Genomic DNA, 12,566 nt, shown 5'->3' on the forward strand with positions numbered 1-12,566 from the left:
AACCCTCGTGGTGGCTACCTGGTATTCACTGCCGGTCTCTCCTTTCCCCTGAGTCTTAGGTTCAGGTACAGCTTAATGCCTCTCTCCTCCAGCACTTGCCTCTGTCTGATAGATAACTCACTCAGCCCCTGTGTGCCTTCCCCACAGAAGCCTTCCCTGATCCCCACCCCACCCCAGACTGAACTGGGCACTTTCTCTGAGACCTGTCAAATCATGTGTGCACATCTCTGGGACACACCACACACATGAAATGCTTGTTTATAACATCTGCTTCTGTTTGTCTTCCCCCTCTGCCCCCTAACTAGACCGAGTGCGCTTAGGGCAATGACGATGTCTCTGTATCCCCAAGCCCGGTATGGTGTTTGGTACAAAGAAAGCCCAATTACATTTGTTAAATGTAAAAGATGGATGTATGAGTGTGAATATTCACATGAGCACTTTAGTCTACAGGCTTCAGCAGGAAACCAACAGACACTCCAGGACCAGATCCCAAATAATGGGAAAGCGGTGTCCTCCTTGCCCATCCTCTTTCTGCTCTGCCTACTCCCAGGAACTAGAAGTTACATTTTATCAGGAATGGGCCACTCCCCCTCTGCTCCTGCCTGCTGGGCAAAGGGGAGCAATGGGCAAAGGGAGCATTGTCTGGTCAGGCGTCCGGGAAGAACTTGCTTCTCCTTAGCGGGAAACTCTTTCTGTCTGTCTCCTCTTGAGGGAGAGGATGGGGTCCGGAGGGAAGGAACAGAGAGCAGGCGCCGGGCTGCCAAGGGCCCAGAGGGCCCAGCAGCCTTGGCAGGAAGCCAACCACACCCGGATGTGGTGGGTGGTGAATGGGATGGGGCGGAGAGTCCCTGCCTTGCCGCGGACACTGGATGGGTCCCTTTCGCGGGTATCCTGCAAATCGCTCAAAACAGAGGTTCCACAAAGGGGGCAGAGCAAGATTTCTTGCTCTATTTAGGGAGGGGAGGGGGCTTCAGTTTTTGGAAAAGGAACTCCTGAAGGGAGCGTGTATTAGAAAAGACCAGAAACCTCAGCGGCCCCATGTCACCCACGAATGCCCACCACCGACTTCCCTGGCAGCTTCCGGAGGATCCCCCCGCATAGCTGCCTCTCCATTTAGCGTTCAGGTGATGCGGAGAAGCAGGATCTTCTGGGCTCTAATCCGAACCCTGCCACTTTCTGCTCATGCCCCTGGGCGAGCCGCCTTGCCCTTCTTTGGGCCTTTGTTTCCTCATCTGTAAAGTGGGGCCAGGGTTGGAGGAGAGGGCCTGGAGAAGACCTTTCGCCTCGGACACTGCTGGATCCTGGTTTCTCCGTACTGCACGCCCGCTCCTCCACAGCCCCGCCTCCACCCAGTCCTAACTCCACCCCCACCGAGCGGCTTCTCCCCTGACGCCGGCCGCTAGGGGTCACTGCCTCCCTTTGTCAGCGACGGAGGAGGGCGGCTAGCCCTTCGGCCCCCTCCCCGGCGGAAAGGCGACCGAAGGGGCATCTCCCGAGCAGTGGGCCTGAGCGCGACCCCACGGCCCTTGCTAGGGATCCGCCTCTGCCAGGGGCCGGAAGGTGTGCGCGGCGGGGCGGAGGCCGGGGCCGAGCGCGGGCCGCGCGTGGGAGCCAGGAGGGGGTTAACGCTAACCCCTCCCCTTCGGGCTGACATCACGGGGAGAGCGGCTGAGAGGCTGGAGCTCGGCGAGTGAGAGAAAGAGAGGGAGAGGAGCGAGCGCGGCTCGACTCGGTGCCCGGGCAGCTCCACATTGTTGCGGATCGCCGGGACCCGGCAGAGCGAGCAGCTGCGGCGCTGCGGGGACGCGGCGCCCCGGATCGCTCTCCTCGCCTGGAGCCGCACCGCCCGATCGGCTGGGCCGCCGAGCCGCGCGCCCTCCGCCTGGGCCCCGAGCCCACCGCGCCGCCCGCCCGCCGCCCTCGCTCGTCCCGCCGCCCTCGGAGGACGGCCGCCCATGGACGCCTTCAAGTTGGAGCCGAGCGGGAGGGTGTGAGCGCGCCGGGGGCCGGGAGCCCGCGCCGGGCAGCCGGGCGCGCCGGGGGTGGGTCCCTCTCCCCAGCCCGGCTCTGCGTGGAAGAAGAGGGCGGGGACCGGCGCGGGGAGGAGAGCGGAGGAGGAGAAGGGGGCATGACTCGTGCAACTTGCGGCGGGCATCTGCCGAGCCTCTGAGCCGGCGGCCGCCCGGGCCCCGGATTGCGTCCGCGCCGATCCCACCCAGCCCACCCCGCCCGGGCCGACGGCTGAGGTTGACCTGGATCTTCAGAGCGCCCGCCGGCCTGCAGGGATCGCCTTCGTCTTCCGGGCTGCTTTCTGGAGCGCGAGGAGCGCTCTCCTCGCGGTCCCTCTCGCCGGACCCCCGGCCCCCGATGGCTCGGATGGGGCTTGCGGGCGCCGCTGGACTCTGGTGGGGACTCGCTCTCGGCTTGACCGCCTTCTTCCTCCCAGGTAAGCACGTTCCGCCTCTGCCTTTCCCTTCCACACCACCCCCCCCAATCCAGTGCCTCCCCCGGGGCTGGGAGCTGGATCGCAGGCACGTCTGGGTTGTAGGGAGTGAAAGGAGCCAGAAAAGTTGGGTCACGGCTTAGGTAAGGGGGTAACGGGTGGCACGGCGGAGAAAGAGAGGTTGAGCAGCCGAACAGCCTGCCCTGCAGGGAAGCAGTAGGATGCACATCTCTGTGTAGCAAGAAAGCACTTTCTCCGCGCAGTTTTTCACACAAAAATAATAATATGTAATAGCGTTCTATTTATTCAATAACCAGCTCTCAGCTCCGGAAGCAGTTTGCAAACACTTCATGTTACATAAATGCAAAATAATCACCGTCTCGGGGTACGAGACAACAGCCCCAGGGGGAGGGCGTCAGTCTCGGATCTGGTGGGCTGCAGGGCTTGGCGGATAGCAGGGGGGCTTCGTTTCTTCTACCAGCCCCTTTGCCAGATGGTTTCGGGCGCTGCCGCACCGCGTCGCCCCACCACCGACGCGGAGAGCCCGCTCCTGCGGCAGGGCTCACCTGCGGCTCCTTTACCCGGAGGCTGAGGCCCCGGCGGCGCGAGATCGCAACCTCCCCACCTTGCGCAGGGCTGGGCTTCGCCTCGGAACTGCAATCGCAGTTTGCGGGGGCTCTCCCCGCAGGAGGCACCGCGGGCTTCGTGCCAGCCAGGTAGCTGCGTGACCCACTTTCCCGAGGGTGCCCCGCGTGTCCTTCCTTGAGATGCTGGCGGCCGAGGGGTTAACGCGACGCCCGACCCCGGGGGTGGCCCGCGGTGGCCCCTCTGACGGATGGGGTGGGGGCGGAGGCTGGGACTGGCCCGGGCGTTTTGTGCTGGGGAATGAACTGGAAAATGCGTTTAGGAGGCAAATCCGACCGAGTCCCCTCGCCTGGATTTAACCCTTTGTGTCCCTGAGGAAGCTGCCTGGCTCCCACGGTGGCTGGGGACACCGCGCGCCAGTCGGGGCTGGCGGGTGGAGTGGGGGAGGGGTTTGGGGGAGTTCCTCCAGGCTTCGTGAAGGAAACCTGAGACTACCTCCCGCGCTAGCTAGATGGGGGGCTTGGGAAGGAGGCTGGGCAGAGTGGGGGCTTGGCTGGAGCACGTGGCCCCGGCCTTAGGTGGCAAAATAAGGGGTCGAAGTACAGAGAAACCGGCTCCGCGTGGGGCGAGAATGTTGGGTCTCGGCTGTGTCTGCAGCTCCGCGGAGGAGGTACGTGCGGTGTTGCAGACTCGGAGGGCTGTCTGTTATCTGAGGGCCAGCCACGTTGTGTGTTTTGCGGGGCTGGCCTGCACTTCTGGGAGGGAGGAACCTGGCCGCATTCACTTTTGTACCCCGTCCGCCACCAGCTCACTGCCAGGGCTCCGAAAATGCCTCGGAGTGGCCGATGGCGGAGAAAATGGTTTGTGAAAGTCCGCACCACGGTGCCCCCGGCCCTGCAGCCCGGGGGGCGCTGCCCTGCTAGGTGTGCGGGGTAAGGGTAAGTTCCTGGGCACACAGGTGTCACTGCCCATTTCAAAGAGGCATGGTTGCGTCCCTCCACACAGCAGGGTGGCGGTGAGAATAAGAGGTCTTTATCTTTCCCTGGACCTCCTGGGAAGCCAGCAGGAGATGCTAGAAGCTCAGGCTCTAGCACTTGTCCGACACCGGGGTTTGGGCTTCCGGGAACCCTTCAATCCCATATTACCCACACCCAGTACCCAGCAAAAGGACAGCCTTCCTGAGGCCTGTGTGGACCAGCGAACTAGGGGTTAACCTAATCCTGGGTCAGACAAAGAGCGGGAAGGCTTGGGGAGGGGATGTTCACTGCCCCCCCCACTCTCCCCTCCTTTTGTTACTCTCTTCCCCAGCTTTGTGGTGCTGTGCTTGGTAGTTCATTCCTTCTTTGGGGGGCTGGAGGCCTGCCCTGCTTCCTCCCACTCAGGAAGTGGGGGCAGGGAGGTGACACTGTCACCTGGCTCAAGTGTAGACACTCCTCCCACCAAAAATCCAGATTGAGGGGGTGGGACGCAGAGAAGGAACCACACAGCTCAGACAGGCAGCTAATACGCCTCCTTGATTGATCGTAATTGTCATGACTGGGTAGCGTCAGTCAGCGGGGCAGCCAGAGTTCCCTGACCCGAGAGCCTCCTCTACCCGGTGCCTGTGGCCCTGGTGCCTCTGTGAGGGGAGGAAGGTGGATGTGGTAGTGCCCACACGACACTTGGACAGAGGCTGGTGGGCCCAGAAGTTGCCCTCCCACACCCCGTTTACCATCACCCTCAGGCACCCTCCTGATTGCCCGCTGCTGCTTCTCTCTGGGGACTTGGCAGCCTGATGCTCCTTTCTGGGTTCTCCTAGGCTATGGCAGGGGGCGTGGAGGGTGGAGGAGAGGAGCCTGGTGGGGGGGGAGCCCCCCCCCGGGCTGTGTGTGGTGGCCCACGGACTTCAAAACACTCCAAATCCGGCTCTTGATGTGTAAGCACAGAAGTATATTTTCAACAACACAGACTTTACCGGGCAGGGTGGTGAAGCCCCACAAGCCTCTGAGATGAATCTGTTCACTCAGAGGACAGGGCCAGTGGGGCACGGGGGCTGCATCCCAGAGGGACAGGAGGAGCCCGGGAGAGGAAGCAGAGAACCTGTCTTAGAAGCAGGTGCGCTGAGCTGGTGTCCCACCTACACCACACCCTCCCTAATTGGCTTCCCCAAACCTTTTGTCTGGAAAGAGAACACACGCCCCAGGTGTCACGCACACCCTCGGAAGACCTGTCGGGGCCGCAGCACCCCCTTCTCTGCAGCCTATGCAGAGCTCGCTGTCATGGTGGGAAACCTGGGGTGTCAGGACTGTTGGGTTATTCTCCTCTCTCCCCATCGCTCACAGACAGTGGTGTGCTCTGGCTTGCTGGGCAGGACGTTATGGCAAAACCAATCCTGCTGGCCTGGGGTTTGCAGTGCCGGTAAGCAGGAATCCCAGTGCCCATTTCGGAGGCAGCGCTGTGGAATGTCTCAGACTCTGATTCAAGGCCAAATCGTCAAGGCTGGAAGGGAGGAGGAGATACGGCAGAGCCTGGGCCCAGCACCCTGGGCTGAGTGGTCTAGAAAGTGTCTCTGAGCCTGACTCTCTGTGTTTACGGGACAGGCCGCCCCTTGTCGCCTGATACTGGCCTAGACTCTGATATCCATTCCCTTCTCGGCTGCTCAGCTTTGCACAATGAATCCACCTCGTTGGCCTGACCCGGGACCCAGTTGTGCACTGCCAGGATGGTCTCCGGCCAGAACCCTAGTGCTGACGGCTGAGCAAGTGGGCCAGGCTGGGGAGGGTGGGGGGCAGGGGGGCAGCCCCAGTTGCTGTGCCCATGATACTGCCATTGTTTAGCAGCTGACTAATGTTCATTGTTCAGCACAAACAGAAAATACCCAAGGGAGGTGTGAATATACCTTCAATTTTCCTGATTGTATCTTTCCTGGTTAACCTGGTAAACTGAATGGCTCCTACCTGCTGGGGGAGTCAGTGAGGGTGTCTGTATACTCACCTGTTACGCTGATTTGTTTTTTTTTAACTTTGAAGGTTAGCCAGTGAGCCAGGCTAGAATGGCCATCAGCCAGCTGTGGGGCTTAGGCTGTAACATTTTTGACAATCTGCCTATGGCCTCACCTTCAGTATAGAGTGGGTGCACACACACATGTGCAAGACTGTGTGTGCATGTGTTGGTCATCTACAATTTACTGTGCACGTGCAGACCCATGGGGACTAGGACGAGGAGGTGTGTGCACTGGGATCTATGGGTCACCATGGTGCAGGGGCCATAAATACACATCAAATATATATTCACATGCAATTGATTTCTTATGGCTTTCCAACTAGGATTTTGTGAGTGGCCGTGAGCCTTGGTAACACCTGTGTTTATGTCAGAGTGTCAGTGAGGGTGACTTTGGAGGAGACCTAAGATTTGCCCTTAGCCAGCTCCTTCCAAGATGAGCTGTCATATCCTTTGGGGTTGGGAAGCCTGGACACTGCCTTATTTTTCTGCTCTGCCCTTGGCCTTAGACTGGGCCACTGCATCCTCACGGGGGATGCTCACCTGGAGAGACTTTCAGCTGCTTCTCAGGATTCCTGAACGGCTGGGAGGGGCCACAAGAAACAGAGTTTCAGCTACTATTTTGGCATCTTTGCTTCCTGCATGAATATTTGGGGAAAAGGATCAGCTGGAGAAAGGGGATGTACTCTGGGCATTTAAAAAGGAGCTCTTGAGTCGTGGGCTGTGAAAAGCCCTGCTGAACCATATGTGTGCCCAGGTTGGCAACATACATGTACCTGGAAGCATCCCAGTTCATTCAGCAGAAAGCAGGAGCCCCCTTGTTGAAAAGGCAAGCGGGGATGAGGGGCAAGGAGTGGGGAAGAGGCCAGTCCTGGGATCCCAGGACCCTGTGCCCGAGTCCAGCTGGTAAATGTTTCTGCCCCATGATGCCCGCCCCTCTCCATAGAGACCAGGTCTGCAGAGCCAGCAGCAGATGTGCTGGCTGGGGCAGGAGGTAACTTAAGATCTGAGCAGGGATCACCTTGCACAGGGAAAGCCCTGAGCTGGAGATAACACCCCTTAGTCCGGTTAACCCTTTAAGCTCTGGATTCTCTTGTGCTGTTTGGAGCTGGGAAATGGGGAGAGGGAAAAGATAGGAGAAAACACATCAAACCTAATATCTGAACACTGACAAGGAGAGATGAACTCAGTGCAACAGGAGAGATTCAAGAAGGACACAAAGAAGGTCTTCCTGACAGCAGACTGTAGGCTCTTCAGGGCAATGGATAATCCCAAGGTTTATTCTGGGGTAGCAGAGGGGCAATGCTTATGTATTCTCAGGGACTCATGGGATCTGTGCCTTTCACAGTCTTCTGGGGTAGAGTAGCAGTGGTCCCAGGCCCCAGTCAAGAGGGAGCAGCACATAGCTCAGTTCCTCTTCCCACAACCTGGAGATCACCCCATCTTGGCCACCCAGCAGAGTGAGAGAGCAAAGCAAGGCCAGCTGGACTGGATTTGAATCCCATCTCCACCAATTGCCAGTTGAGTAGACTTGGTTAAGTTGCTTTGTAGGCCTCAGTTTTCCCATCCGTAAAATGGGTTTCTGCTGATACAGCTTTCAAAGGAGGTTTGTGAAGATTAGATCGACAGTAATGTATGAAAAGTGCTTAGTGCATTGCCAGGCATGTGATAAATGTTCAGTAGTGGTAGCTGCTCTTGTTCCCTACACCTTTCCTCTGAGTGGTCCTGGCCCCCACTGTGTCTGCCAGCTGGGCAGTGCCGACTTCACAGTCCCTTGAGAAAGAACCACTCAGCTGCCTGCCCACTGCTGACCTCTCTTCCCCACCTGGAAATGATGGCAAAGGCTGCAGCAGCCCTGGGGGACTCAGGTGGCCTGGTTGGCTGCAGGCACCTACCTGAGCCCAGCCCTGGTGGTCATGTATGGCACGAGCAGCAGGTGCTGTGCACCTTTGTTCTGCAGCCTGTCACCGAGCGCTCTCCCCTGCACCTGCCTCACTCCCTGGCTGGGGCCCAGCTGGGCACCATGGCCCATCTGGAGTGCTGGCTGGGGCAGCAGCCTGAGGCTGGCATGGAGGGCCTGGGACTCAGCCCCTGCAAACTTCCACACTTGGGAGAAGAGTGGGCCACAGGACCCTTTCCCAGCAGTCCACGGTACCGGCTCTTCAGGCAAGATGGTACAGTCCGAGAGGTAGAGAATCTGTCCTGGGGTCATGCCCTTCTCGCTGGCAGAAAGTCCTTTTGGTTTCTCCAGCTGAAGGCTCAGTCCTTTCACCAATAATAATAAAGATGGTTGTGACAGTCTTTTCAGTTCATAGTTTCAGCTGATCCTCTCAGTGACCCCATGTGAAGGGTATCAGTAGCTCTCCCATTTTACAGATGAGAAAGGCGAGGTGTAGGTTTAGTACCTTGCTGACCATTTCATGCCAGTGTAGCCAAATTAGATTTCAAGTCTTCTGACTACAAATTCAGTAGATGAGGAAGATGAGATGGGCTGGGCTGGACAGATGCGGAAGAGGCTGAAGCAGGCCACGAGAGAATGTGTCCGGTGAGGTGGTCATTCACTTTGCCAGCAACCACCAGCTTACACTCTCCCCGACAACAAGCAGAGCATGGCGGCTCCCTGGAGAAATGAGGGATAAGTTAAGGATCTAGGTTGGAGGGTGGCAGCTGGAGCTGACCACAGAGCCCAGGTTGGCACAGAGCACAAGATGCCCAACAACAGAACAGCTTGGGGGAGGGGGCATGTCAAGGGGAGCATGTCCTTTCAGATGCTAGAGCACCACTCCCAGGGATCCGACCTGAGACGTGGGCACGACCCCTGAGGTGTAAGCACAGAGCCTCCGGGCACAGGCAGGCACACAGCCAGCGTGTGGGCCTGGCCCGGGGCAGAGCGGTGCTCAGACAGCATTGTGGACTTGACTGGAACAGTGGAGGGGGTGAGGCGGGGATTTGGTAGGCAGAGTCGATTCCCTCTCCTAGGCTATCCCCCACCCCTCTCTGGTCCACGCAGACCCCAATTTCATTCCCAGTTTATGAGAAGTCTCATTACCAAGCCACAGACAATAAAACCCACCTGGCCACTCTGGCCCGGATCTCATTAGAGGACATTAGTTCCGCTGGCTTGGTGGCTCCGTTGGGACACAGCTGCAGGCGTGGCCCAGGCAGCAAAACAGGCCAATGGCCATGGGCACAAGCATGTCCCATTGGGAGTTCGAGTTTGATCTGTGGGCCTAAGCAGGGTCCTCCTTCCCCACCCGCACCCGCACATTCCTGGAATGCACGTTCCCCAAAGCTGGGAACATGGAGTCCCTCCTGCCCACTTGGACCCTCAGTTCTGCTCCCCACCTTAAGGAGGCAAGGACACAGCTCCCTCCAGGGCTACGCATAGGAGTCCGCCTTCTCTGAGAAGCTCAGCAGATCACTGTCATTCCATAGAAGAGGGCACGGGGACAGCACGCCCACCTCCACACACAGATCTGAGAGACACGTCCTAGCAGCAGAGGTGGCGTCTGGAGCCTTCCACACGGCCTTGGCCTGAATCTTAGCCCATCTTTCTGTCCAAAAGGTGGGGGTAGAGACCTGGAGACCCCATGTGAGAAGCATTTTTCATTCCCTATAGATGCAGTTTCACCAGCTGACAGCCTCCACAGGGGCTTCCTGGCCCCTCTCCTCTCCCCAAGGTGGAGTGACTTGCCCACAGTCGCTGTGATGGAGCCCTGGTTCCATCTTGGGGTTCTTCCCACCAAAGACGGGATTCTTTCTTTCTTAGCAGATTCTGGTGTCTGTTGCCAGCCAGCCCCTCTGCCTGTGCCCTCCCCCTCTGCTTTATCTTTCTTCCCCCGCAGACCAGCCAGTCACCACCATACCACCAGGGCTCAGTGAACGTAGCCATGAAAAACAAGACGAGGGCAAAGAAAACCATGCCCCTTCTTGGAGCCTCGGTCTTGTAGAGGAAAGAGAGTGCCAGCCCGGAGTAATTGGTTCTTAGCGCACACGGGCTCACTTGGTGTTCTCCACGCGGGGGTCACACAGGCCAGCCCACACTTCAGCACGTGAGCGCCCGCCAAATCAGTCAGCGGAGGTGGGAGCGCCAAGCTGTTTGGGAAGACATCGGCAAGTCAGCCCTGCTCTGGAGAAACGGGGGCTGGAGATCTATGCCTGCCCCTGATGCTCCCCTGTAAGGCCCTGTAGCTTGTCTGGAATTCGAGCCTCAAGTGGGATTGGTGGGCTGACTCCATGGGCTCCATTCCCTGACCCCTGAGCAGCGCCCCAGGTATCCCCTCCGTCACTCCTGGTCTCTCCTGGGCAAATGCTGTCAGCTGCTGGGACAAAGGAAGTAGACGAGGTGCCTCAGAGCCGAGCCAGCCTTGCCGCCATTTGACCCACTTGACGTGGATCCCACTGCAGGAGGGGCTGGTGGCAGTGTCCTCATTCGGGGACTCCTGCAGCAGCCCCTGGCTCACCTCCATCCCCAACTCCTGGCTCTCTGGCTCCAAACTGCCTACACTGCTTCTTGGATGAATATACCTAAAACGTGCCTGAGAAGGATACTCACACGCCCAGAAGCATTTGACGGCTGCCCCCTCTCTGGCTCAGCTCCCACCACCTCTCCGGGCATGGCAGGCCCAGCCAGCCACACACCTCATGCTTTCCCACCTCAGTGCCTTTACACGTGCTGTTCCCCCCAAAGCGCCCTTATTTCCCATATCCAAAAACTGAGGTCGAGAGCTACTCTTATCATGAAGCCCCCAGCTGGAGATAACCTCTCTCACTCAAAGCCCCCACCTCCCGTCCCCAGCACCTCATCCATGCCACCCAAGGCAATAACCACTCTGCATCTTGCTATAGTTATTTGGGCCTGGGATTTATCTTCATAAGACTGAGAGCTCCAAAAGGACAGGGCCCATTGTTGATAGAGCTTGGAATCCCTAGGGCCTTGCACAGGGTTGGCCACACCATGGGCTATCTGATAGCACTGTAGTAGGTGGATACATCATTGCATAGTACATGCTAAGTGGATATGTCGTTGCTTGTTTGGACAGTGATGATGATAACAATAACAGCAAACTGTTATCAAGAGTTTTTAGACACTCAGACACTGTTGTAAACATCTTACGTGTAATAACTTATTCGGTGTCTTTAACATATGAACAAAGGAGACCTGAGCAGAGGTTAGGTAACTCACCTCTGGTCACATAGCTAGTAAGTGGCAAAGGCAGGATTCAGGTCCAGTGTCCATGATCCTACCACTTGGCTAAGCTGCCTCTCTTCTGGGTGATGGAAGAAGACAGCTTACTAAGCCTGGAGTAACACAGGACCTTGCCTGAAGAATGCCCATCCCCCGGGCTTCCCTGGTGGCGCAGTGGTTGAGAGTCTGCCTGCCGATGCAGGGGACACGGGTTCGTGCCCCGGTCTGGGAGGATCCCGCATGCCACAGAGCGGCTGGGCCCGTGAGCCATGGCCGCTGAGCCTGCGCGTCCGGAGCCTGTGCTCCGCAGCGTGAGAGGCCACAACAGTGAGAGGCCCACGTACCGCAAAAAAAAAAAAAAAAAAAAAAAAAGAATGCCCATCCCCGCTGCGTAGCATCTTATAGCCTACGCTCCTGCTCCCTTTGATGGTGCAGGAATGACCTGGGGCCTCCCTGGAGCATTGGGGAGTCATTAGTGCTTATCATCAGGGAGTTTCGGCTGTGGTTACTACTTATCCTTCGGATACCTTACAAGTACTAAAAGTACAGTTGTTACATTCCTGGTATATCCCGCCACCGTCACCGTTGTGTCTTGGGAGTATTAATGTGCCTGTGCTAGAGGGAAATGTCTTGACATTATTGCTCTTTCATCCCCTGAGCCTTTGAGCATCACTGATGCCGTTTGGGGGCCTCCCACCATGTTTCACTGTGAGACTAGAGGCAGGTGTAATAGCTCCTCCCAGAGAATCTGCCTGGAACTGCCACCAGTAGGTGTTCCCAGGCTGGCCCCAGATCCTGGGTGGGTCCACAGCTCAGCAAACTGATCCTATGCCAGGGCCTGTCCTAAGCTTCCGGAAGGTTCCCGTCCCTCTTGCCCTCACCCAGAGATCCCAAAAGATGGCAAGGGAGGTGGCCCCTACCTGGGGAGAGGGGCAGGGAGAGGACTTAGGGCGTTCACATGTGCCAGCTGCTTTGATCTCCTGGGATGAAAGGGCCTGGTTCTTCCTGTACCACGGGCAGGTTCAAGACAGGGAGCGGGGGACAGAGGCATTGGCCGCCTTGCAGCTGAGGTATCAAACTGTCCCAAGAAGGAGGATCGTGGGAGCGGAAAAATCAAAACCCTTTCCCAGTGTTGTGGTCGCGGACCAAGAGTGGACTCCAGATGGCTCACGTGTGATCGTCCCCTCGAGGGTCACCTGGGCCCAGTGCTCCTCCAGCACTCCCTGACCCTGCAGATTACCACGGGTGCTCAGGCCTCACAAACTCCCTTGCTTAATTAGGAAGGTAACTCAGCTGCAAAACAGTCATCTGATATGTTTCGACGCCAAAGAGAAATTCCTCCTAGACCCTCTGCTGTTCTAGATTATCCAT

The 12,566-nt window shown here is 57.8% G+C and overlaps 1 protein-coding gene across 10 annotated transcripts in view; it reads left to right on the plus strand.

The window, feature by feature from the left end:
• Positions 1–1,464: 1,464 nt before the first annotated feature.
• NECTIN1 (nectin cell adhesion molecule 1) overlaps positions 1,465–12,566 on the plus strand; it is a 92,110-nt gene continuing 81,008 nt past the window's right edge. For 3 of the 10 annotated variants that reach the window (XM_073808090.1, XM_033861916.2, XM_033861915.2), the window contains exon 1: positions 1,465–2,446. Coding sequence is in view for 6 of the 10 variants with exons in the window: in XM_033861910.2 (XP_033717801.1) it covers positions 2,368–2,446 (79 nt within the window). In the remaining 4 variants the exon portion in view is untranslated. The remainder of the gene's footprint in view (positions 2,447–12,566) is intronic. The other 7 variants (XR_012333296.1, XM_033861912.2, XM_073808091.1 and 4 more) reach the window with 4 other exon arrangements.

Source organism: Tursiops truncatus, chromosome 8 (genome assembly GCF_011762595.2).
Source record: "Tursiops truncatus isolate mTurTru1 chromosome 8, mTurTru1.mat.Y, whole genome shotgun sequence".
Taxonomy (NCBI): Eukaryota; Metazoa; Chordata; class Mammalia; order Artiodactyla; family Delphinidae; genus Tursiops; species Tursiops truncatus.